Here is a 27,929-nt window from a genome sequence, read left to right as displayed (position 1 = left end):
AGCCAGTAGACCAGGGCCACTATCCTGGCTACACTTCACTAGGCTCAGACTTCCACTTTCCACTGTCACCTTCGACCTCCACTTCCACTTGACTCCAACTAGATCTTGAACTGAACTTGACTTCAACTGACTGCTTTCCTACCCCGGATCCTCAAGACCCCTAGGTGGGCGCTCCCAATCCGCCTGGTCCTGCCCACTGGTGTGTCCTTCCTACCCTGAGGGGGGTGGCTAGGGTTTTGTGGCAGATGGTACCTGATGTGAGATGGTGTTGTGTGGAGTGTAGTGTTTCTCTGTGACCACCTGGCGGCGCCAGGGCGTCACATAATCCTTTATGCACAATAAAATATTGAATCATTGTAATTGTTTTTACACGATATAAACTATGTTTTTATTCATATTCAGGTACTGAAATGGAAATGAAATTCTTTAAATACAAGGGAACAGTCTTTCCAAGCCCATCAAGCAGCGTAGAAGATCTTGATTTTTTAGAAAATGAATTTAAGGTCAGAGATGATGATGTATTCAATGTCACTTATCCAAAATCAGGTACTTCCCAACTTTACCATAATGTATAGTCTGTAAATGTCAAAGTGAAAATGTGTGTGCTATATTGTTAACCCTTCTGTTCGGGTTTACTATACACTTATGTTACGGTTATTTTTGAAATAGTAAACAAAAAAAAAAAACCCATAGGAAGAACCCTCTCAAATGAGGAAAAGTCAATTATCCACAAGTTTCAGAACCGCATAATGAATATTTAATACAAAATCAAATTCTAAATTCAGTCATTTTTGACTGAACAGAACAGCAGGGTGAAGAGAAGGCAAAAAACAACAAAGGACAACAATAGTAAATAAACTTTAATTTTCTGGAAACATTACCCCCCGAAGAAGCAACGCAAGCGAAATGCGTTGGGGCTTCTCCTCCCTGTACTGGACTTCTGCCCTGGCACTGACCAAGCACTTTTGCACTTTGTTAAATGGGTAAGCCGCAAGTGTACTATTTACTTGTATTGTGATTGTGAAAAAAATCCCTCCTTTTTTATCACGGCTTTATGGGATTGCTGCTTGCTCATGTTGCTGCATTAAGATTTTCTATTGTGACAGATGTCCTCTGTTTGGGAACGTTTTTGGGACTGCTTTTCCTGCATACTATGTCTTCTACTGCACTATGTCATTTTATCCTTGTTTAACTTGATTGTTGAATAAACATGTTTACACTTTGATATCTACAAGGTATTTGGTTGTAATTATTAACATTATGTATGACCATTTAGCACTCCTTTTTCCTCTGTTTAATTATTTTCTATATAATGACTTGCATAGAAGGCAGATTTAAAGAGAGAAAAACACCTTCTCCACCTCTTATGCAATGTTCAGCATTTTTGCTGCGTTTTTGTACTTTCTTATTGCTTTCAATGGAGAAAAACCATTGTAGCGTTGGCGCACTCCTCTTCCACGACACTCAGATTTGGCTTCTGCCTCTGAAACTGCTGCTGGCTCCCGGGGCCTGCGCACACTGCACAGGTTCTGGGAGCATGTTTGGGTGCACAGGAGAGCTCCTTCCCACTCTTAAAGGGCCAGAGTGCCCTAAACTAAACTTGCCTCTCAGGCTATGGCTGAGAGGCCATGGGTATTTAAGGCATCCACCCCGTGTGGGAGGTGCCTAAGCATTGTGATTGTACTCCTAGTGACACGCTTGCTAGTTGTCAGGTCCCATATCCAGTTACCTGTTCCCGTTACATAGACCACCAACCTGTATCTGTGTTCCAGAACCTGTCATGCCTGTTGTACTCACCAGTACCTGCTGTACCTGACAGAACCTGCTGTACCCATCATACCTGCTGTACCTGCCAGAACTTGTCAGTACCTGCCAGAACCTGCCATACATATTGTACCTGCTGTACCTGACAAAATCTGCCAATACTTGTGGTACCTATTGTACCTGTCGGATCTACCTGAACCTGCCATACCTGTCAGCGTCAGTCTACATGCCTGTTTCAGCTGGCCTGCCTGGATCTGTGTCTGTGCTTGCATTCCCGACCCCTGAAGTCAGCTGCCAAGGTACCTAGTTTCCCAGGAGTGGTACATGGTGGCAACCTTCCAACATAATTCTAACCTCACCATCAGAAGCTCTAGTGAAGATGAGGTAGTTGATTAGTTATGCACCTCCAGGGTGAGCCTGGTCCTGTGGCACAGTGGGTCCACACCCTCCAGCGTAACAGTTCCGGTCCCATAGCACAGAGTTCACACCTACTATCATGACAACTATTCACTGGTAACCATTTACCTTATCTGGGCATGTGGTGTGTGTAACATGGTCAGACACATCCTGTGTAATTTATGAAGGAGGGACTCACAAAGCCTATTCAGACAATGCAAGAACTGCCAAAAATTGGAAGAGAGACTCCGATAAACCCTGTATCAGACATAAAGGAGGAACTCATACACGTTCTATTAAAAATGTTAGGCTTTAGGAGTCTAGGAGTCCCACTACCTATGTGTGGCACCCTGGAGGCTCTGGTCGCCACAGGGTACTGCACTTCAATTAAGGTGTGGTATCTATCTCAGGTAATAGGCAGGTCAATCATCGGTGTTCCACATTCACACACTACATACAGTTTAGGAGCCTTCACACAGGGTGGGATGACTCAGGGTAGGCAGGGGGGTGGCCATCATGATTATGGGACTTCCCCGGTCACTGAAGCCAGACACCTGGGGGGCAGGTTCCACTTGGGGGTAGAGGAAGGCGCAACATACTCACACACTCTGTTAAAGGGAACCTGTCATCAGAAATTTTGTACTAAACCTAAAAGATTCCTCCTCCACAGCTCCTGGGCTGCATTCTTGCAAGGTTCCTGTTGTTTATGTGCCCCCTTTCTGACCAAAATAAAGACTTTATAAAGCGGTACCTTTTTGTATTCAGATCTTGATAATGGTACACGGGGGCGGGCTCTCTGGTGTCCGTTAGTCTGCCTCCTGTCACTTTAGGCCGTCCCCCATCGCGCAATTTCAAAGAGGTGACGTGAGGTAAGCTGGCCAGCGCTTGTGCAGAACGGTGGAGGAGGCAGTGGAGGTTGGCGGTGAAAGCGCGACCACGAGATTATGGGTGGGTACTTGCTGATGAAAGTCACAGCGCCGCCCATAATCTCGCGCATACGCAACACGTCACCAGCGGTCTCACTGTGCACATTGCACAGTCCCGCGAGAGTGGCATGGCGCATGCGCGAGATTATGGGCGGCCATAATCTCGTGCATGCGCCGTGCCACTCTTGCGGGACTGCAATGGGCAGTGTGACCGCTGGTGACGTGTTGCGCATGCGCGAGATTATGGGCGGTCATAATCTCGCGCATGCGCCATGCCACTCTCGCGGGACTGCAATGTGCAGTGTGACCGCTGGTGACGTGTTGCGCATGCGCGAGATTATGGGCGGCCATAATCTCGCGCATGCACCATGCCACTCTCGCGGGACTGCAATGTGCAGTGTGACCGCTGGTGACGTGTTGCGCATGCGCGAGATTATGGGCGGCGTTGTGATTTTCATCAGCAAGTACCCGCCCATAATCTCATGCTCGCGCTTTCACCGCCGCCTCCACCGTTCTGCGCAAGCGCTGGCCAGCTTACCTCACGTCACCTCTTTGAAATTGCGCGATGGGGGACAGCCTAAAGCGACAGGGAGGCAGACTAACGGACACCAGGAGCCCGCCCCCGTGTACCATTATCAAGATCTGAATACGAAAAGGTACCACTTTACAAAGTCTTTATTTTGGTCAGAAAGGGGGCACATAAACAACAGGAACATTGCTAGAATGCAGCCCAGGAGCTGCAGAGGGGGAATCTTTTAGGTTTAGTGCAAAATTTCTGATGACAGGTTCCCTTTAAGTCGGGACCATAGTTCTAACCAGACACCTTTGGAACTCTTGGACTTGTCTAGGCCCGATGCTTGGAGCAGAGCTCAGCCTGAGTACCTGACTTCTAAGGAAGTCACCCTAGGAAAGGACATTCTATCTCTTCAAACACCGGTGGTGGCCCCTTGCTTACCTGGGATTGACCAGAGCCCATCACGGCAGTGACCAGTATACAGTAACTGGGCTGACGACTGAAATTATGAGTAAACTACACTTTGAACCTGCAGAGACTGTGTTGGCTTGTCCTTACCGGCGTCGCCGCCCAGCGCTTAGACACCAACCGCCATTATGTCTCCTCTTCATCCACCCGGGGCCTACCTGTGGGGAGCGACACCATCCAGGCTGCCATAACACCTGCCCTGGTGAGGAATTCTGCAGCGGCGGCTTCTACTGGCCGCATTCCACAGTGGCATCACGACAAACTCTCTCCAGTTACCCCATTTCCCCACCATTTACTGTATGCCTTGGCCGTATAGCAACGGGCCCCCCCCATCCTTGTGCCGTATAGCAACAGGTCCCCCATCCTTGTGCAGTGTAGCAACGGGCCCTCCATCCTTGTGCCGTGTAGCAACGGGCCCCCCATCCTTGAGCCATGTAGCAACGGGCTCCCATCCTTGTGCCATGTAGCAACAGGTCCCCCATCCTTGTGCAGTGTAGTAACAGGCCCTCCATCCTTGTGCCGTGTAGCAACGGGCCCCCCATCCTTGAGCCATGTAGCAACGGGCTCCCATCCTTGTGCCATGTAGCAACAGGTCCCCCATCCTTGTGCAGTGTAGCAACAGGCCCTCCATCCTTGTGCAGTGTAGCAACGGGCCCTCCATCCTTGTGCAGTGTAGCAACGGGCCCCCCATCCTTGTGCAGTGTAGCAACGGGCCCCCCATCCTTGTGCAGTGTAGCAATGTGTACCCCCATCCATGTGCAGTGTAGCAATGGGCCCCCCCATCCTTGTACAGTGTAGCAATGGCCCCCAATCCTTGTGTAGTGTAGCAACAGCCCCCCCCCATCCTTTTGCAGTGTAACAACGGGTCCCCCATCCTTGTACAGTGTAGCAATAGGCCCCCCATCCTTTTGCAGTGTAACAACGGGTCCCCCATCCTTGTGCAGTGTAGCAATGGGCCCCCCATTCTTGTGAAGTGTAGCAACGGGCCCCCATCCTTGTGAGGTGTAGCAATGGGTCCCCTATCCTTGTCAGTGTAGCAATGTGCCCCACATCCATGTGCAGTGTAGCAATGTGTCCCGCATTCTTGTGCAGTGTAGCAATGGGCCCCGCCATCCTTGTGCAGTGTAGCAATGGGCCCCCACATCCTTGTGCAGTGTAGCAATTGGCCCCCCATTCTTTAGTAATGTCCTCATTCCAGTCCCCATCTTGACCCCTATTTTGCAATTTTTTACCCACACACACACACACACGTTATTCTCACCTGTCCTCCGTTCCTGCGGTGTCCTTACCTTACCAGTCCACAGGCTCATAGACACCTCCATGATCTCGTCCGGTGCATGGAAGCACAGCCCCGCACTATATAAGGCACAGGGGCCGACTGAGGGCCCAGGGCCTACCAGGGGATTCCCCGGTACCCTACCGGGCCAGTCCGACCCTGGGCACAGAGGTATCAAGGAGAATGATGGTACAGTCAAATAGGTAGTCTTTTACCATGTTCATAAACATTTCCCTCCTTCTCAAAGTACCCCGCACATCAGGTCCTTGGTGTTGGGAATGTCTAATGAAACTCTCCCAGAACTTTGATAGCATTCTCTTGCCTCTGATTGAGTGTTCTGGTGCTCTGGCACCATGCTTGAGTCCCCGCCCTGCATGTTTTGCAGCTTTTTTTAGCCACTAAACATGCAAGATTACCTGCCAGTTATAATAATGTAGTAGCCATATTATTTACTGGCATTACTGTGATTGGCTGGCCGCAACGCATCATCAGGTCTATATATTACCTAGTGACGCCATGCTCGGCACACTGCACCTGGAAATAGTGTAGGGAGAGTTTCTGCTGGAGAAGGGACAGTGTGTTACATTGTCACAGTACCTGCTGATGTAAAATTTTATCAACAGTCCTTTTTAGGGTTAATTGTATCATAACACCTTTCTTAAGCCTGCTTTACATGTTACGATTTCGCATACGATATTGTATGCGATCGTAACCGCCCCCAATTTGTTGAATGTGCCGCACAAACGATGAACCGCCGTCACACGTACTTACCCGTCCATACAACCTCGATGTGGGCGGCGAACATCCACTTCCTGGAGTGGGAGGGACGTTTGGCGTTACATCGACGTCACGCGGCAGCCAGCCAATAGAAGCGGAGATGGGCGGAGATGAGCGGGACGTAAACATCCTGCCCACCTCCTTCCTTCCGCATTGCTGGCCGGGAGCCGCAGGATGCAGGTAAGATCTGTTCATCGTTCCCGGGGTGTCGCACACAGCGATGTGTGCTACCCCAGGTACGATGAACAATCTGACGTTCAATTTTTAGGAATTGAACGACGTGCATGCGATGAACGTTTTAACGTTCAATCGCAATCGCACGTACCTGTCACACACTACAATGTACCTTACGATGCCGGATGTGCGTCACTTACGACATGACCCCGCCGACACATCGTAAAATATATTGTAGCGTGTAAAGCGGGTTTTAGTTGCATGTATTGTAGGGCAAGCTGTTGTACAAGTTATACTGTATTAGAAGCATGCAGGGAGGGATTCTAGCCTTTTAGACCTTGCTGCAGCTTCCTAAAAACTGTATGTTATTCTCTAACAACAACAATAATGCCCTTATCTGCATTTAGTATAGCGCAAGTTGCTGGAGAAGGGATAGTATATTAGAGGCATGTAGGCAGGGATTCTAGTCTTACAGGCCTTGCTGGCGCCACCTTAAAAAAATCTATTCTCTAATAATACTGCTCCAATCTACATTTAGTGTATTTCAAGCTGCTGGAGAAGGAATAGTGTATTAGAGGCCTGTAGGCAGGGATTCTAGCTTTACAGACCACACTGCTGCAAAAAAATCTATTGTATTATCTAATAATACTGCTCTTACTGCATTTAGTGTAGTGCAAGCTGTTTTAGAAGGAATAGTGTATTAGAGGCATGAAAGCAGGGTTCTAGCCTTACAGACCTTTCTGCTGCTACCTAAAAATCTGTTCTGTTCTCTAATATACCACTCTTTGCAAAATTAATGTAGGCAAGCTGCTAGAGAAAGGATATGGTATTAGAGGCATGTAGGCAGAGATTCTTGCCTTACAGACCATGCTCCTGCCACCTAAAACCAAAATTGCTTTTCAAGCCTACAGCTATTCTTTTCCCTAACAATACCACTATAAGCTGTATCCAGTATAAGGATAGCTGCTGGAGTAGGGATAGTTTTGGATGATTAGAATCATATAGTCAGGGTATATTACTTTACAGTCCTTATATAGGTATACTGTTGCTACAAGCTAACTGAATTGGTCAAGGCGCAGGTGATGTTATGTGAAACATCCAGGTGTAACGCCAGGCAGTACACTGGGAAATATAATGATGGCAGTGCACCACGTACTGCAGGACAGCCACTGCAATCAGATTGTAGAAAGCCTCACATTCTACAAGCCTAAATGGCAACATTTCCAGGGCAAGCAATCAAGATATGCAAGCACATAGCACCCTCTGTACTTTCTCCATCTCCACAAGGTCAACATGCAAATCTTCTTCTTTAATTATGATCAGAGAGGTTAAGTAGACACAGAAGCAGGATAGTTACACTGATTATGGCATCATAGTCACTCACCATCTTGGTTGAATCCTCAAGGTTTTGTCAGTAAAGTGAGGGCCACCTGGTGGCCAGCCAAAATGTATCAGTGGGGGCCGCCTGATGGCCCTTTAAAAAATAAAAATTTGTAGCAAGGGCCACATGGTGACCCTGTTTATATGGTGGAGGTGGTGAACAAGAAAAATAATAAACCATGAACCATATATCCTTTTGTGGGTGAGAAAGGGTGCATGGAATACACTGTAAAAAAAAGGAACACCTAACTCTTGCACTGGGAATTTGCCATGTGTGGTTGGTTGTCTGTGTTCGGCTTCTCTGTCTACCAGATCACAGTAGATTTACCTTTTCTTTGGGTGTTTAGTTTCTCTTTTACTTCCTTTGCTTTTAGTAGGATAACAGGTGTATTAATTTACTTGTTTGCCTGCCCATTCACCTTTTGGGTGCAGTTTCAAGTACATTCCTTCTAGTGGTATTTCCTGCTTGTGATATTCTTCTTTTGAAGTCCAGCTATATTGCTGTTAGTTTCTGAAATTCAAGGGAAGACCAGCTAGAATATTTCTCTTTGCTGTTTTGTTTTCCACTCTGCACATATCCTATGTTTGCTGTCAGTAAATAGGCAGCATATTCTTTAGCAATATTTACCTCCGTTACTTTGTATTTATTGTTTGTATTAATCAGTCTGGGATTACTTTCTACTTCAGCACACTTTCCTTTGTGTAGGTAATTTACAATCTGCTCTTCCCACCAGCTCCTTAGGAAGAATGAGAAGTGCTCAATGGCCAATCAGGTAGCATAGGCCCGAATTGGCATAATTTAGTCTGCGGTCAGGGATATCCCAACTCCAGCAGGTACCACTAGAGACTGCATGGTTGGGATCTCTAGTCTGTATGGGAACCAGCAGAGTCAGTTGCAGATTTAAATTTATTATCTTTACCCCTTTGTGAGTTGTTGTAAGAATATAACACTCTCTTCCAGCCACTCCAATGCTTTTTCCTGCTAGTTGCGGTGCTGCTGATTCCGCCACCTCTGCGCTGCCGTCCTCACTCTGTATTGCACCTTGCCAGGTTGGGTGAGGGACATCATCGTTCACTATCTCGTCTTACACTTCAGCTCTCTGGTCCTTCTTTTGACTTTTTAAATTAGCAACATTACCTGTTAGCATCTGTGTTTCATCATCATCGACTACTTGAGACACTAATTGCCTTTACACACCATTATCTTCTTCTGACTAGCTGCTCAATTAGTTGGGCTTTGATTTTTTTTAAGTGCCAAAAGTGTAGCAAACGTTGTGCAAAATCTTTAACATAAAATCACTTCATAAGGTGGACTGGAGTACGTTTATGCAAAAAAAAAAAATTATTTTGTAATTCATGAATCCTTTAAATTCATCTGGAACTGACAAACCACAATGGCAAACAAATTAAACTGGCGAAGATACAGGTGCATCTCAATAAATTAGAATATCATTAAAAAGTAAATTTATGTCAGTAATTCAATACAAAAAGTGAAACACATATATTATATAGAGTCATTATACACAGAGGGATCAATTCCTATATATTATATAGAGTCATTACACACAGAGGGATCTATTTCAAGTGTTACTTTCTTTTAAAATTGTTGATTATGGCTTACAGCCAATGAAAACCCAAAAATCATTATCTCAGAAAATTAGAATAATTACCACAAAACATCTGCAAAGTCTCCCTATGCATTTAAAATGGTTTCTTAGTCTGGTTCAGTAGACTATACAATCAATGGGAACACTTCCGACTTGACAGATGTCCAGAAGGCAGTCATTGACACATTCCACAAGGAGGGTAAGCCACAAAAGGTCATTGCTAAAGTGGCTGGCTGTTCACAGAGTGTTGTATCCAAGCATATTAATGGAAAGTAAAATGGAAGGAAAAAGTGTGGTAGAAAAAGTGCACAAGCAACCGGGATAACTGCAGCCTTGATAGGACTGTTAAGAAAAAGCCATTCAAAAATGTGGGGGAGATTCACAAGGAATGGACTGCTGCTGGAGTCAGTGCTTCAAGAGCCACCACACACAGACGTATCCAGGACATGGGCTACAACTGTCGCATTCCTTGTGGCAAGCCACTCATGACCAATAGACAATGCCAGAAGCGTCTTACCTGGACTAAGGAGAAAAAGAACTGGACAGTTTGCCCATTGATCCAAGGTGTTGTTTTCAGTTGAAAGTAAATTTGCATTTCAGTTGGAAATCAAGGTCCCTTAGTCTGCAGGAAGAGTGGAGAGGCCACAATCCAAGCTGCTTGAGGTCTAGTGTGAAGCTTCCACAATCAGTGATGGGGGAGCCATGTCATCTGCTGGTGTAAGTCGACTGTGTTTTATCAAGACCAAAGTCAGCGCAGCCAGACCAGGACATTTTTAGAGCACTTCATGCTTCCCTCTGCCAACAATCTTTTTGGAGATGGAAATTTCATTTTCCAGCAGGACTTGGCACCTGGCCACGCTGCCAAAAGTACCAATACCTGATTTAACCTGGGCTTCCATAACACCTCAGCAGTGCCACAGGCTGATTACCTCCATGCCACGCCGCATTGATGCAGTAATTCATGCAAAAGGAGCCCCGACCAAGTATTGAGTGCATTTACTGTACCTACTTTTTAGTAGGCACCAACATTTGAGTGTAAAATCATTTTTTCAGTTGGCCTTCTATAATATTCTAATTTTCTGAGCTAATGACTTTTGGGTTTTCATTGGCTGTAAGAAATAAACAGTTGAAATAGATCACTCTGTGTGTAATGACTCTATATAATATATGTGTTTCCCTTTTTGTATTGGATTACTGAAAAAAATAAATTTTTTGATATCCTAATTTATTGAGATGCAGTTGTATATAAAATAGACTTTCAAATAGTCGCAAATTGAAAGAAGAATTGGGCTCAAATAAAACCCCCTTAAAACTAGACAAAAAAAACGTACATGCAATATTGAATAGGGCCCTGTGTTTTTAAGGGGAGGAAGGAGGACCAGGTTGAGGATTATGTTGTCCAGACTCTTGGCTACTGAGACTAGACTGTGTGGAAGACAGGTGAGGGCTGGCCCTCTAAAAATGGTTCATAGTTTCTATTGGCAAGGGTTTCAATGGCGATTAAAAAAAAAAGTTTGGAAACCCCTGCTTCAATCTATTTGAGGCCTAGGTGCTAACTGATGCCCTAAGCCCACACAAGAGGAACTGCCGCCCACTTTAGCTGGAGCAAAATTGGTGTCGGATGTCTGAAGGTCCTTGCTGTGCCACTTGTTTGTTTTAATGTTTTGTTTATTGAAACAATAATAAGAATACAAAGTCAACAGAAAACACAATCAGATCTAGTATTATTGCAATTGAACCGGATGCCATTAGTTCACCCTTATGTCTCGAGACTATCTATGAGAGATCAAAGCTTAGCCAAGTAATAAAACTATCCATTAGACAGTGGGTAAAGTCCGAACTAGATCATTAACCTGCTTTCCGGATTATTATGAATCAGTTTTTTACAGTAAATACAATAGGAACTATGGAATGAGGGAGGTAACTGAAATCCAAGAGAGCAAGGTTATATCACATGAAATTCAGTTTTGGGAGTAGAGTTAGTGGGTCCAAGAGGTTGAGGGAAAAGGAGGAAGGTAGAAAAGAGAAAGGAAAAGGTTTTGGTCTAGAGTCCATTCATCCAGTGCCAAGAATGATCAATGGTCTGTCGTTCATCCCCTTGGTGGGGGAAAAGATGACTTAAGGTCCTCTATGTTACCTTCTGCGTAGTAGCTACTAGAAAGTAGGGTTTAGACTTATAGGCCTGCCATGCATTCCAAACCTGAAGGAATGAGAGCATATTCTGACGTGAAAGGGCTGAGAGTTCTTCAGCATAATATAGTTGATCAATTTTCAGCAGGAGCTGCGGAAGGGTGGGAATCTTCGTCGTGCGCCACAATTGAGCAATAAGAAGTTTACAAGCTTGAACCCACAAATGACACTAATTTCGAATTAGCTTTATCTTTAGGCCACATTGGGAAATTCAGGAGCAATTGCCTAGGGACCAGGTTCACCGTTTTGCCTGTGAGGTCAAATATTAGCTGTGATGCTGTCCTCCAGAAGGTCTGGAGGATCGGGCACGTCCACCACACATGAAGATACGTTCCTTTGTCCCTCTCGCATCTCTAGCACTGATCCGAGGAGGAGGAACTCCATGCATTAGATGAGGTGGGGACAATGTACCATCTCGCAACCACTTTGAATGAATTCTCTTGGACTCTCACACAACATGACGGTCCGTGTGAGGCACTATAAATTTGGCTCATTTGCGCATCGGTGAATGTAGTGTTCAGATCCCTTTCCCATCTCAGTATATATGCTCTCTTCACTACCAGCTTTTTTGTGAGCAAGGTATTATATAAATGAGATAGTATTTTTCTGGGGGTCCGGGTTTGCATGCAGAATGATTCAAAGGTTGTTGGAGGTCTGTCGAGATGGGATTGTGGCAGTAGTGGTTGGATCGCGTGTTTTATTTTCATATGGTGAAGAGATGTAAGCTTAGAGAGGTGGGGGTTCTTCCACATTTCCTGTTTAGATACCAGAGAGCCATCTACCAAAACATCTGTCAACGGAACCTTTGCATTGCTTAGGTACGTGGATTTTGTGGATGCGGCTAGGTTTACACTGGCATCTAAGATATCAGAGACTTGGGTTAGAGGGGAGAGAGGCGGGGCCAATATCTCGCTATTTTTGTTCCAGTTCTGTAAGAGTGTTCTCGTTAGATCATTGGTGAAGATTCTTCTATCTCCCTGGCAGGGAGGAGAGAGTAACAGGGCTTGTAGAGGGGTGGGAGCTAGGTATTCCTCTATTGTCGTCCATTGCTTATTCGGTGGATGTCTGATCCAGTCTACTGCTCTAGAGAGAATGGCGGCTTGGTAATATACGGATATATTGGGAAGCCCCATGCCCCCTTTGTCCTTTGGAAGGCTCAATGTATGAAAGTTGATTCTCGGTTTGTGTTTGTTCCAGACGTAGTTGGAGATTAAAGAGTTACATTGGGAGAGAAATGATTTGGGGATTGGTATGGGTAACATTTGGAAAAGGTAAATGAGTTTTGGGAGTATGATACTTTTAATTAAGTTTTTCCGGCGCATCCACGATAGAAAGGGTGCTTTCCAAGAGGATATTTGTGTGGTGAGTTTAGGGAGGAGAGACTTGTAGCTGAGATCAAACGAGGACTTGAAGGTTTTTCCTAGCTTGATGCCTAGACAAGTAATGTAACTGTTTGGCCACCGAAAGGGATTGTTGTGCCACTTGTACTCTGAGTAGTGGCCTCCGGAACTCCTTGTTGTTGACCAAAGAAGTCCCACTCCTTCTAAGTGTAAATGTTTTCTGAGGCCCTACTGTACTTGTGTTCCAGGTTGTACTGGAATACCTCCTTATAATTTTGGCAGACCTTGAACATAGTGCATACTTTTTATCAGTCTAGGAATCCCACTCCTCATAAATAGGAAATAAATGAGAAATTTCATGTACACGATTCCTTTTTTCTTGACTGAAATGCAAAATTGCTGCATTTTTTAAAGAAGGAGCATTCAATGCTTTCAGTGTTTTCCAATGTTTTTGTGGAACTTTTTAACCCTTGAAAGTAATGAGAGTGTAAAGGCGCAGCAAAAGCGCTATGTGGGAACATAGCCTAAGGGATGGAGGCGGTTTTTCGCTCTAGTTAAATTTACCTTATATACAAGTCATTATACAGGAAAGAATGTTTCCTACCATTTTTCCTGTTAAATCCATGTTCTCTTCAGTTTGCAATGTTTTGTTGTCAATCCTTAAAAGTGGCGTAATACTCTGACAACATTGTTCCCAGCAGCGACGAGGGAGTTAAAGATCTGTCCAGGCGTCTTTCTCATGCTGTTCCCATTCCATTTAATCACTTTTTCCATCCATTTTAGTGATTTTCCTGCCCTCCCCAGACCTCCAGGGAGGGTCTGCCAGAAAATCTTTCGAGTTTCCCATTTACTTCCATTATACTCGTTACTCTAGACGAGCAGCTGAGTATTCCGATTTCCTTGATTTCAGCACCAGAGCATGTTGGTGCTCATCCATCACTAGTAGTATCACCTATGGGAGCCTGCTTGCTTGAACCTTAGACAATAGGTTTATACATGTGTCCAGATATCGTTATTCTATAATCTTATTCCTCTTTTCACAATATAGTTATTGTTAAAGAAAAAAAACTTTTTTTATGTTTTCTTCAATATTTCTTGTAAATGATTTGTGTCCATCCATTTTTTTTTTATATATATATATTTTCCATGGGAATGCCATTGATATAAAGGTGCTATCCCTTAACTTCAAAGATTTTACTTTTCATTGATTATATTCTGATATGAATACAGTTAGGTTTTAAATCTTTATTACTCATAATACATTTTTATAAGTTCACTAATTAGTTAAATTTAATGATAATGCGTTAACCTTTTACATTACTCAAAACAATTTTTCTAGGTACTACTTGGATGCTGGAAATCCTTAGCCTCATTAAAACTAATGGAGATCCAACATGGTCAAAATCAGTTCTCAACTGGCATAGAATTCCCTGGATAGAATCGAAGGGAAGTGCTAAAAAAGCGCAAGAAGTCAAAGACAACCCACGCTTTTTCAATTCTCATTTACCAAGACATCTCTTCATAAAATCTTTATCTGACTCCAAAGCTAAGGTAAGACAAGCAAAACACGTCAGCTGTTGTAGAATAAAAGTGATATCTTCACAAATATGCCCTTATACTATCACATTGTAGTAGAAATCAGACGTAATATAGAACTAACACTCAAATTTATTTTATTGTTTTATAAAATTTATTTCCAATTTCTCATTAGGAGTCACAAATATGTCACATTGCAGCTTGTATCCTGAAGCCTTCCTCAAATAGTGTATGAATATACAAACAGCAAAATAAGTTATATAGGATCATGAGTGTTCACACAGCGCTCATTCTTCTGAATTCAATTAAGAAATTAAGAGAATGTCTCAACATTACACCTACGTTGAATCCCATCATAGAAAGGGGAATGCCATCCGACACTTCTTTTTATAAACAAAATTTTATTCTTTTTTTCTATTTTTTATCAGTTCTAAACCAATATATTTTCTCACATTGTGTTCCGCAGTCTCATAGGATTCAGATCACAAGTAGATTTACATCAGACAACCTTAGAATGGCGGTGTCTGTGACTCGCCCACCCCAGGGCTCTGGGACACCCGGTGCCGGGCCGGACTAGTCCGGGGGTAGTCAGTGGTGGCAGGGCCCGGCTCCGTGACCCTGGCGGGGTCAACTAATATGGCGACTGTGGGGATGGTGAGTATAATTAAGTTTATGGAAGATTCGTGACGCCACCTGTGGATTGCGGCTATGGAGCTGCTGGATAGGGCCTCCGGGGCTGATGTAATGGCAGCTGGGATGGTTCTGCTCCCCACAGGTGGAGCGGTAAACTGGGGAAACCGTTGGTGCTTATGAAAGTCTATGCAATTGTGGGGGCGGTGCAGGGCCAATCAGGTAGTGTAAAGAACCGACACAAACAACAGTCTCTTTACCTTCTTTTCTTTTAATTGGCAACAGTTTAGTCCTGGGAGACCGTCACAGGTGGTAAGGGTGATCCGGTCGGCCTCGAAGTACCTGGGGTGATCTCCTTGGCCAGTCGAGTAATGAGGCCTACTCCCTGCTCTTTCTCTGCTTCTACAGGACCCTGCAATCTTGGTTTAGCAGTGGCCCTCTTGCTGCTGGGACTTGTGGTACGTCCCTTTCCCCGTGTGGTAGGCTGCGCAGGCCCTCTCTGGTGCTTCTCTGCTGGAGTCCACACCGGGCCCCTGTGATGCAGCTGGACCTTCGGGTTCTTTATGGGGGCCAGGGGACCTGCAGCCCTCCTGCCCGTCGGATTCGGCTACCGGGGAAGGGTTTTACTCCCTGGCGACCACAGACTCCGACATCTGATGTTTTGTTGCGTGCTCTTCTGAGGCGAACAGGTTCTGACCCGTCCTCTTCTAGCATCTTCTCTACGTGCCTCGCTACGGCTCCTGCTTTCCTGGGTTGAGCTAACCTAGCTCCAAACCCCAGCTAACAAGACTGTACTACTCAGCTCCTCTCTCCTTGAACTTCCCTCACAGACCACTTAACTCCTCCCCCAGGTCAGGCTTAAGAGAGTGCTCCCTGGAACTCCAGGTTTAGAGCTCCCTCTGCTGGCCTGAGGGAGAAACGGTGTTGAATGTTGGTACTTACTGGCCAATACTTCCCCAATTACCTCCAGGCTCAGCATTAACCCTTTGGAGGGGCAACACTGTTATGGCAACCAGATGCTGGGACGCCACATCTGCACACTTTGACAAATTCAAATACAACATCTCACAGTTTCAGATTTTGGAGAAAATAAAGCAGCCAAGGAAATGAGAAAACCGTTTTGAGCTTCAAAAACAAATAGAGGCATTTTGGATTGATAGGTTGCAGTTGTTGGAGCCTACGAGACTCAATCAGGATTTTGAATCAACCGGTTTTTAATATTTTCAGTGAAGTTTATTTTTCATTAATTATGTTGAGGAATGTTTTCTAATCACGTGTTTATTTATTAAATAACACATGAAAAAAAGAACAATTACAAAAATATTACTAAAAATAAAAACATAAAAATAATAAATATTAGTAAATAAATATATAAAAAATGATAATTGTAAAATTCATTAGTTGATAAGGTTGGTTTGTATCTTTTCACATTTTATACACACATTCCAGAATTGTTTTTCCCATGACAATAAATAGGAATAGTATAACATAATATTACATGTTTATAGAAATATGAAATACATTAGCACAATAATATTAATCAAATTAGGTTTTCTTTTGGTTCAGATATTAGTTTATTTGGTATGTATATGTGACGCCCTGGCCTATCTGGTCGTCGCATGGTATTGTGCAATCTGCCCTTCTGCACAGTATCCAATCCTCCTTGGTTACGGATCCTGGTCCTTTGGTGTTGCTAAGAGCTTTGCAGTCAAAATCCTAGAAACACTTTACATCATACCCACCAGACACATCATTGGGGGCCTGAAAGGAATAGGGCCGCCCACTTGAGGGGTTGGTAGGGGAAGGTGAAAAAGTGACAGAACTAAAAAAGGAGTGGAAGGAGTAGGAGGTAGAGTGGTAACTGTCTAAGGCTAAGTTCACATTTCCGCTAAAATCTATCAGTCACAATCCGCTGCTCTTGTAAACAGCGGAATCCGTTTAGCGGATTCCGCTGCTCCCATAGACTTGTATGAGCAGCGGATTGTGACTGATGATGCTGCGTTGCACCCTCCGCCCGACTGATCAGTCGTGGAACGACTGACCGCCGGGCGGGGGGAACGCAGCATGTAACGTTTTTTGAGCAGCGAGATCCGTCGGATTTCGCTGCGCATGCTCTCTGGCTCCCTGCACACTTCACCAGCTTTGGTTGGTTACCCGATATTTACCCTGGTTACGGTGCAAGGAGCCAGCGCTAAGCGGTGTAGGCCCGTAACCAAGGTAAATATCGGGTAACCAAGGTAAACATCGGGTGCTTTGCTGTTACCCGATATTTAGGCTGGTTACGTGTGCAGGGAGGCCGACACTTCCCCGCTCGGCCCCGCCCCCTCCCGCACTCCGCACATGTATGTACACACACACACACACACACACCTGTCCCCAGCCATGCAGACAAGCACTGCCACTGACACCCTCATCTGGCCCCGCCCCCTGCTCGGCTCCGCCCCCTCCCGCACTTTGCATGTGCACACACACACATACATACATACATACATGCACATACACACACTCACTCACACATACACTCACCTGTCCCCAGCCATGCAGACCGCAGCACTTCCACTGACATCCTCAGTGCCTGGCCCCGCCCCCCGCTCGGCTCCACCCCCTCCCGCACTTTGCATGTGCACACACATACATACATACATACATACATACATGCACATACACACACTCACTCACTCACAGATACACTCACCTGTCCCCAGCCATGCAGACCGCAGCACTTCCACTGACATCCTCAGCGCCTGGCCCCGCCCCCCGCTCGGCTCTGCCTCCGAACTCCGCCCCCCGCACACAACGGAATCCGACAAAGAATTCTGTTCTTTGTCATCCGTTGTACAGCGTTGAACAGCGCATCAGTCACATGCGTCAAGTGACGCATGTGACTGATACAAATCAACGGAAATGTGAACTTAGCCTGAGAGAGAGAGGTCACCGGTGAGGAGCAGGGCTCCTTGAGTACTAGGTGGCAGACGTTGGTCTGGGCCTGGTAGGAGCTGGAACTCCACTCGACTCGCAGGGGATTGTGTCAAGGGGCACGGATTGCCGAGGAAGGCAGCTGGCGCCCTTGAGCCATCTCCGGGCAGGGGCTAGGGCATGACGGGGTACGCGGATCCTAGGCCGGGAAGTAGCTTCAAGTGTCCTGGTAATTTACCCGACGGGGATGAAGCCTTCAAGATTCATCCCTTACCCGCTCCAAAATTGGAATACGAGTGCACCGATGGGATAGGACTTTCCCTGACACAGTCCACCAAATCCCAAGCGTGAACCCTGAGAGCAATCTCACTCCGTTAGCCATACAGGTGAGCGGGAACTGACTAGTTCCACACTACAGGGTCCAAACCGTGAACAAGGTGCCACGGAAAAGGCCACAGGCTAACAAGCAACACCAAGGGCACGGACCCAAGCGTGCTCCCTCCTTGCTACAGCGGTGCTCAGAATTCTGGTTTACAAGCTGTCGGTGTCAGTATTCTTGGACTGAGTATGCAGAAACCCTTCCTTTTCCCAACGGCACCCCATTCCTGCACTACCAACACCGGGCCCCGGGGCACAAATCCACTACCCACGGAGGGGTTAAACAACTTGCTGCCGCACCATCGCAACCGGGCTCCCCCTTTCCCCAACAGCAGAGGTGGAATCCCACCTTACCACGCTCCGTGGGTGGTGTCAAGAACTTCTAACTCCCCTGGACATACTCCCTTTATCAAACTCGAGTGTCTGCATGAACCCCTCGAGTCACCGCGGTTCCATATCCGAGCGGCTCGGCTTCTGGCACGGGGGCGGTACATATAATTAAGAAGAATTTTTCAGATTTTTTTTTATTTGTTATAACAAAAATGTGTGGGGTATTGAGGTAATTTTTATTTATTTTTTTTGCATTTTTTTTTACATTTTTTTGTTACATTTTGTTTTATATATGATGATGTCATGGCTGTCTCTCTGAATCTAGAGACTTATGACAGGATCTGGCTCACAGTTTCTCTTTGCCATCTGAGACTCCTCACATTAAATGTAAATCCCTTTGGTGCTGAAAGGGTTAATGTCAGTTTTTCTTTCTAGCAGCTTCTGACTCCTGGCCTCTGCTGGTTCTGGCTGGTGACCCTTATATATGGTCACATCTCCCAGAAGAGGGCGCTGGTTGTTTTGATTCATTCTGAAGCTAGTCCTTGACATGGAAGGAGTTGCTGGAGACCTGGTTGTAGTGAAGCGGTGTAGGCTGCTGTTCTGATGTCTGACTGCATCTGAGAACCTAGGCTTTATTCTTTGTTGTTTCCGCTGTCTGTTGTACCTTCCCTTCTTGTTGTATTAGTTCAGTGGTGGGACTAGCAATCCTCAACCCTAGCTAGTGAGCTGACAGGTATTACAGGGTTTCTCAGGGATTCAGGCATTCTGCTTGGCGACAGACGCTGAACCTGTATAGTGACTGGCTAGGAGTGCATTGTGCAACTGCAGATGAGTGCAAAAGGTGTCCCACCAGCCCTCTTTCTAGCATCAGGGCCCACTATTGTTTAACTCCTTTACCCCAGAGTATGGTTTTCACATTCATGACCAGTCCATTTTTTGCAATTCTGACCAGTGTCACTTTGACAGGTTATAACTCTGGAACGTTTCATCAGATCTCAGTGATTGATTCTGAGATTGTTTTTGTGGATATATTGTACATTCACAATAGTGTTAAAATTAGGACAATATTTTTTGTTTATTTGTGAAAATATTGGAAATTTGTTGAAAATTTTGCAATTTTCAAACTTTGAAATTTTATGTCCATAAATCTGAAAGATATGTCACACAAAATAGATGCTAAATAACATTTCCCAAATGTCAGTTTTTAAACATAATTTTTTTTGTTAGGAAGTTAGAAGGGTTCAAAGTTCATCAGTAGTTTCTCATTTTTCCAACAAAATTTACAAAACCATTTTTTTAGGTACCACATCACATTTGAAGTGACTTTAAGAGCCCTAAGTGACAGAAAATACCCAAAATTGACCCCATTTTAAAAACTGCACACCTCACACTGCTCAAAACCACATTCAAGCAGTTAATTAACCCTTTAGGTTTTTCACAGGAACAAAAGCAATGTGTAAAAAAAAATTAAAATTTTACTTTTTCCCGCAAAAATGTTAATTTAGCTATAAAGTTTAGCATTTTCACAAGGGCATCAGAAAAATGCATCATAAAATGTATTGTGCAATTTCTCCTCAGTACACCGATACCTCATATGTGGTGGAAGTTAATTGTTGGGGCGCAAGGCAGGACTCAGAAGAAAAGGAGCGCCATTTGATTTTTTTAAAGCAAAATTAGCTGGAATTATAAGCGGACACAATGTCACGTTTGGAGAGCACCAGAAGTGGCTAAACAATGGAGCTCCCCCACAAGTGACCGGATTTTGAAAATTAGATGCCTCAAAAAATTTGTCTAGATGCTTGGTGAGCACATTGAACCCCCGGGGGCTTCACAGAAGTTTATATCATTGAGCCATGAAAATATTTTTTTTTTTTTACAACAAAATTGTTACTTCAACCAGGTAGCTTTTTTCACAAGGGTATCAGGAAAAAATGCACCATACAATTTATTGTGAAATTTCTCCTGAGTATGCCAATACTCCATATGTGGTTGAAAACTACTTTTGAGGCACAATAAAAAATGAAGAAGGGAAGGAGCGCCATAATGAGATCAAATTTAGTTAGAATGGTTTGCGGGTGCTATGTTACATTGGCAGAGCCCTGAGGTATCAGAACAGCAGAAATCCCCCCAAGGGACCCAATTTTTCAAACTGTACCCCTCAATTAATTCACCTAGGGGTGCAGTGAGCATATTTACACTACAGGTGTATCACAAAATGTTCTACTACTGGGCAGTATAAAAAAGCAAAAAGGAATAAATATCATTACTTACAGCAAAGATGGAACTGCAGCTGTGTATTGTCCAGGCCAAAAGACTACTACTCCAGCAGGATACAGCTAAACCCCCACTAAGAGGAGGCATCACAGGTTCAGGAGGAGCAAATCACACACACTTCCAAACATGGAGGAGGCGATTGCTAGATGGTAAAACTGCACACTGTTGGCTTGCATAGAGCACTGTCGGACCACAAACCAGACAGGAGCTCAAAGTGACTCCCTCGGCCTCATTACAGTCAATTTTTCTTTGGGAATTATGTTTGAATCATGTTATTCAGAGATTTACATGTAAACCCCAATGTAAGTACTCCGTGTAGAGCGCCGGATAAATATGAGCCAGGCCATACTGTAGTATTTTAGAGGAATAATGAACAAATCAACAGCAGTTGAAGAATTGGCTTTATTTGTTTATTTTTTACACCGTTCACCTTGCGGTATAAGTGATTAGATGGCTTTATTCCTCTCATCAGTATGATTTCAGCAATACCAGTTTTATGGGGTTTTTAGGCTTGGCTACTCTCACACTACACCCAAAGATGAATTCCCGTAGGGGTGTAATTTCTAACATGTGGTCACTTAGGGGGGTTTCTGCTTTTCTGGCACTTAGGAGCTCTGCAAATGAAGTCCGCAAGCTATTCTAGTAAACTCTGTGCTCGTAAAGTCAAATGGTTCTCCTTCCATCCCGAGCTCTACCATGTGGCCAAACAGTACTGTATAGTCACATGTGGGATATTGTCACATTGAGGAAAAATTTTGGAACAAATTATGAGGCGTTTAACCTATTCCATTTGTGAAAAATAGAAATCTGGGGTTAAAACGTTTTAGTGGTGAAAATGTATGAAATAATAATAAAAAAAAAACACAATGGTCACAGAAATAACTTCAATCTGACAATAATAACAAATAATAATAAATTAAAAATCTATGAAAATGAATAAATGAAAGTCAGACATCGTTTTTCAATCATGCTTCCACAGAATTAAAAAAAAAAATAAATAAATAAAACTCATGAAATAGGCATAGACAGAAATGATAGTGCCTCTGAAAATAATGTGACAAAAGGGACATGTTAAAACAAGGTATGTCCACTAATTAAATTAGCATCACAGGTGTCTACAATCTTGTAATCAGTCAGTGGGCCTGTATATAGGTCTATAGATACTCACTGTGCTGTTTGGTGACATGCTGTGTACCACACTCAACATGGACTAGAGAAAGTAAAGGAATGAGTTGTCTCAGGAGATTAGAAAGAAAAGTATAGACAAGCATGTTAAAGGTAAAGTTTATAAGAAAATCTCCAAGCAGCTTGATGTTCCTGTGACTACAGTTGCACATATTATTCAGAAATATAAGATCCATGGGACTGTAGCCAACCCCCCTGGACATGGCTGCAGGAGGAAAATTGATGACAAATCAAAGAGATGGATAATACGAATAGTGACAAAAGAGCCCAGAAAAACATCTAAAGAGATTAACGGTGAACTTCAAGCTCAAGGAACATCAGTGTCAGATTGCACCATCCGTAGTTGTTTGAGCCAAAGTGGACTTCATGGGAGATGACCAAGGAGGACACCATTGTTGAAAAAAAACAGACTGGAATTTGTCAAACTACATGTTGACAAGCCACAAAGCATTTGGGAGAATGTCCTATGGACAGATGAGACAAAAATGGAACATTTTGGCAAAGCACATCAACTCTATGTACACAGACAGAAAAATGAAGCATATCAAGAAAAGAACACTGTCCCTACCATGAAAAATGGAGGAGACTCTTATGTCCTGGGGCTGCTTTGCTGCATCTGGCACTGGGTGTTTTGAATCTGTGCATGGTAAAATGAATTCTCAAGACTTTCAAGGGATTCTAGAGAGAAATGTGCTGCTCAGTGTCAGAAAGCTTGGTCTCAGTCGCAGGTCATGGGTCTTGCAACAGGATAATAACCCAAAACACACAGCTAAAAACACCCTAGAATAGCTAAGAGGAAAACATTGGACTATTCTAAAGTGGCCTTCTATGAGCCCTAACCTAAGGCTATGTGCGCACGTGTGCGTAATTCATGCAGTTACGCTGCGCTTTGTAGCGCAGCGTAACTGCATGCGTCCTGCGTCCCCTGCACAGTCTATGGAGATTGTGCAGGGGCCGTGCGCACGTGGCGTTTTAGAGCGCAGCGCTTCGGCTGCTGCCCGAATCGCTGCATTCTAAGAAGTGACATGTCACTTCTTCCGTGCGCTTTGCCGGCAGCCCCTGCTCTGTCTATGGCAGGAGCTGCAGGCAGAGCGCACGTTCTCGCTGGCACCATGCACTTCAGAACGGAGCTTTTCAGCTGCGCTCTGAAGCGCACCTTTTAGGTGCAGTGCAGAGCGCACACGTGCGCACATAGCCTTAATCATATTGAGCATCTTTGGAAAGAGTTGAAACATGACATCTGGAAAAGACAACCTTCAAAAACGAGACAAGTGAAGCAGTTTGCTCTTGAGGAGAAGCCAAAATACCTGTCGAGAGGTGCAGAAGTCTCATTGACAGTTACAGGAATTGTTTGATTGCAGTGATTGCTTCAAAGGGTTGAGCAACCAAATATTGAGTTAAGGAGGGAACCATAATTTCTGGCCAGGCCTATTTCATGAGTTTTATTTATTAAAAAATTCTGTGGAAGCATGGTTGAAAAGCAATGTATGACTTTCATTTATTCATTTTCATATATTTTTAATTTATTATTACATTTGTCAGATTCAAATTATTTCTGTGACCATTGTGCGTTTTTCTTTCATTAAACGAGGGATACCAACAACTTTGACCACTGTGTACGTGTATATACACATACATTGGTGTTAAAAAATTGTTTTCCCACTTCCTGATTTCTTATTCTTTTGCATGTTTGTCAAAGTTAAATGCTTCAGATCACAAAACAAATTGAAATATTAGACAATGATACAGAAAATGTAATTTATAAATGAAGGTCTTTATCATTTATTGAAAAAGAAATCCGAAACTACAGGGACCTGTGTGAAAAAACTGATTGCCTCCTAAACATAATAACTAGTAGTATTACCCTTAGCAGTAACAACTGCAATCATTCATTTGTGATAACTGGCAATGAGTCTTTTAGAACACTCTTGAGGAATTTTGGCCACTCATCTTTGCAAAATTCTTCTTCAGCCACATTTTAGGGTTTCCAAGCATGAACCGCTTTTTTAAGGTCATGCCACAACATCTCAATCGGATTAAGGTCAGGAGTAGTGATAGGCTAAACCCCCAATGCTCATGTTCGGGAGACTCGCCCGAATGTTTTGTAAAGTTTGAGTTCGGGTTCTGAGAACGCGAACTTGCGTCCAAACCCCGAACTTGGACTTTACAGTTATGGGATGAGGCAGGGGGTCTGTAAAATAAAGAATATAGTTAATAATAAACATTTGTCATTATACTTACCACTCTCGCGATTAGAGATGAGCCACCCCCCTGAAGTTCGAGTTCGGTTCGGTTCGTCGAACGGTGCCCCGTTCAACGAACCCCATTGAAAACAATGGGAGGCAATCACAAAAACATAAAAACACATTATAAATGTACACACACAGTTAATAAACATTGCCATAACGCTTACCGGTGCCCGTGATGTGTCCTGCACTCTGTCTCCCGCAGCTTTTCCATTGGTAATCGCTGCGTCCTCCCGGTAACCAGCAGTGATGCAGGACCTATCGTGATGTCAAAATAGCCATGTGACCAGTCACGTGTCTATTATCTCATTGGCTACAGACTCGTCACATGGCTTTGATATCATGCTAGGACCTAGAAATATCAAAAAACTGACCGGCACATCCAACAAATGTGAACAGGTGCTAACTGAAAAAACATAGTAACTATAAATGCAAACAGTTGCACACTGAAAAAAGCCAAAAATGTACTAGGAAAAATATGGCACTGAATTACTGCAAAAGAGAGATATTTAGTTTATGTATTGGCCAATGCATGTAAGCCCGGAAACCAAAGGGCAAGGTATATCTCTGTATTCCGGGAACCTAACTTAAATGCCACTATCTAGGTTAAAAACATCCATATCTGGGAAAAAATGACACTATTTGGACTGCAAACCTCCATGTATGGGCAGCTAGGCTCCTGCTATAATGGTTATGAATAGCCAGGTCTTAGGGCGGAGTGCCCAGTCAGAAAGAGACTCACTAGAAATATCAAAAAACTGACCGGAACATCTAACAAATGTGAACAGGTGCTAACTGAAAAAACATAGTAACTATAAATGCAAACAGTTGCACACTGAAAAAAGCCAAAAATGTACTAGGAAAAATATGGCACTGCATTACTGCAAAAGAGAGTTATTTAGTTTATGTATTGGCCAATGCATGTAAGCCCGGAGACCAACGGCAAGGTATATCTCTGTATTCCGGGAACCTAACTGCAAACCTCCATGTATGGGCAGCTAGGCTCCTGCTATAATGGTTATGACCTGGCTGTTCATAACCATTATAGCAGGAGCCTAGCTGCCCATACATGGAGGTTTGCAGTCCAAATAGTGGCATTTTTTTCCCAGATATGGATGTTTTTAACCTAGATAATGGCATTTAAGTTAGGTTCCCGGAATACAGAGATATACCTTGCCGTTTGGTGTCCGGGCTTACATGCATTAGCCAATACATAAACTAAATATCTCTCTTTTGCAGTAATGCAGTGCCATATTTTTCCTAGTACATTTTTGGCTATTTTCAGTGTGCAACTGTTTGCATTTATAGTCATGCTAGGACCTGTCATTGCACTCTCCGGTACACGGTGCACGTTTGTGTATCCCCGTGTACTGGCGACATTCTATGGCACACGGTCGACTGCCCGTTCTGCTTCCCCGTTCCATTATTGACCGGCTGACACAGCCGGTAAATAACGGATATCACCTTGTCATAGCAATGCGCCTGTTAGCGGTGACGTCACCGCTAGCAGCGGCATCGGGAACGGGAATCACGTGATCGGAGCACTGTTGCTATGGCAACCCGTCTGTCAGCGGTGACGGTACCACTAACAGCCAGCAGCACTGATCACTCACGGAGTGAAAAGCCTGCATGGGGAGCAGCGTCTTTCTCCCATGCAGTGCTGCTGATGGAGCAGAGCTGCATGTGTTTAAGGAGAAAGAAGACCGAAGACCATGGATCGTGGAGGGATAAGAGGGAGTAATACACATGGAGTCTCTAAGTGTGTCTGTGTATTTATTTCTATTAAAGTATTTTTTCTCTGTGTGGTCTTTTTTTTAACCCTTTATTGGAGATTCTTAATGGCCGGGTCAAACGTGCGTGACATTAAGAATCTCTGGCTTAATACTAGCTAGTAAAACAAAGCTAGTATTAACTCATTATTACTCAGCAAGCCACCCGGCTTCAGGGCTGCTGGAAGAGTTGGATACAGCGCCAGATGATAGCGCTTCTATGAGAGCGCCATTTTCTGGAGCGGCTGCGGACTGCAATTCGCAGCAGAGGGGCCCAGAAACCTCGGGCTAACCTGTGCTGCGGATTCCAATCCCCAGCTGCCTAGTTGTACCCGGCTGGACACAATAATGGGGCGAAGCCCACGTGTTTTTTTTTTTTAATCATTTCATGAAATTCATGAAATAATTAAAAAAAGGGCTTCCCTATATTTTTAGTTCCCAGCCGGGTACAAATAGGCAGCTGGGGGTTGGGGGCAGCCCGTACCTGCCTGAGGTACCTGGCTAGCATAGAAAAATATGGCAAAGCTCACGTCATTTTTTTTTTTTTTTTTTTTAGTTTTTTGGGAAAAAAAAATAAAAAGTGCTTCCCTGGATTTTCCATTGACAGTGAAGGTAACACCAAGCAGTGGGGGTTAGCAGCCAGTAGCTGCTTGGATTACACTTATCTAGCAATACAAAAAATGCAGCCGTAGCCCATATATTTTTTTTATTATTTATTTAAATAAGTAAAAAAAAACTGGCTTCCCTGTATTTTGATTGCCTGACATAACAGTGCTGTAAAAATAAATCATTAAAAAAAATGACGTAGCGCCCCGCGGTATTTTTGATTCTCAGCACAATTAAAGCAGACAGCTACGGGTTGCCACCCCCATCTGCCTGGCGTTACCTTGGCTTGCAATCAAAATACAGGGAAGCCCATTCATTTTTTTTTAGTTAAAAAAATAGTTAAAAAAAAATGACGTGGGATCCCCCCAGTTTTGATAGCCAGCTAGGGTAAAGCAGACGGCTGTAGCCTGAAAACCACAGCTGGCAGCTTTACCGTGGTTGGTGATCCAATGTGGAGGTCACCCCAGTCTCTTTTTTATAAATATTTTATAAATAATAATAATTACAAAAAAAAGTAGGGTCCGCCCCCCAAGTTGGATCACCTTGGCTGGTAAAGTGGACAGCTGTGGTCTGGTATTCTCAGGGTGGGAAGGTCCATAGTTATTGGCACTTCACAGCCTAAAAATAGCAGGCCGCAGGTGCCCCAGAAGTGGCGTATCCACTAGATGCGCCAATCTTGGCGCTTCACCCCAGCTCATCCCGTGCCCTGGTGTAGTGGCAAACGGGGAACCACTAGAAACAATACCTCTATAAAAATATCTTTATTATAAAAATTAAAATACGACACCATGTGTCTTGGATAACATAAATGACATGGACAGTGTGCTAGTGAAAGATCAGATGAAAAACAGGATGGTGTGAGGGAAAAATCCTGATAGAAAAATAGCTAGATAGCGTTTAGAGGGGACTGAATTAAATCCTCCACTTGCCCTTCCTGTCAACGGAGGGTATCATAATTTTTAGGGTACCCCCCGCTCCGGGTGGCTGACCCTCACTATCCCTGTTATTCACTGGCCTAATCCCTCCACCAAGAAACCAGGTGCAATAAGTGAATCGAACCAAGACAAGGACAATGACATAAATTAATTGAATAAATTGGTTCCTAGACTGGACCAGGTTTTCCAGTCACTGCAGCAAAATGGAATGGTTAGGACTGAGCCGGTGGTTCCACCAAATGTGTTTGAACCTCCCGCTCTCCAGACGTGTTTCCCCCCTTCCTAACTAGGTAGTGAGGCGTTCATCAGCGG

General features: G+C 44.2%; 1 protein-coding gene across 1 annotated transcript in view; it reads left to right on the top strand.

Moving 5' to 3' along the window:
• The window catches only part of LOC142255960 (sulfotransferase 2B1-like), a 221,894-nt gene that overhangs the window by 61,195 nt on the left and 132,770 nt on the right, over positions 1-27,929 (top strand). Inside the window, exons 3-4 of the mRNA XM_075327422.1 lie at positions 403-546; positions 14,152-14,363. Of these exons, the coding sequence (XP_075183537.1) occupies positions 411-546; positions 14,152-14,363 (348 nt within the window). The 5' untranslated portion in view covers positions 403-410. The remainder of the gene's footprint in view (positions 1-402; positions 547-14,151; positions 14,364-27,929) is intronic.

Source organism: Anomaloglossus baeobatrachus, chromosome 11 (genome assembly GCF_048569485.1).
Source record: "Anomaloglossus baeobatrachus isolate aAnoBae1 chromosome 11, aAnoBae1.hap1, whole genome shotgun sequence".
Taxonomy (NCBI): Eukaryota; Metazoa; Chordata; class Amphibia; order Anura; family Aromobatidae; genus Anomaloglossus; species Anomaloglossus baeobatrachus.
The sequence above is the reverse complement of the archived record's forward strand: the minus strand, read 5'-3'. Positions and strand labels throughout refer to the sequence as shown.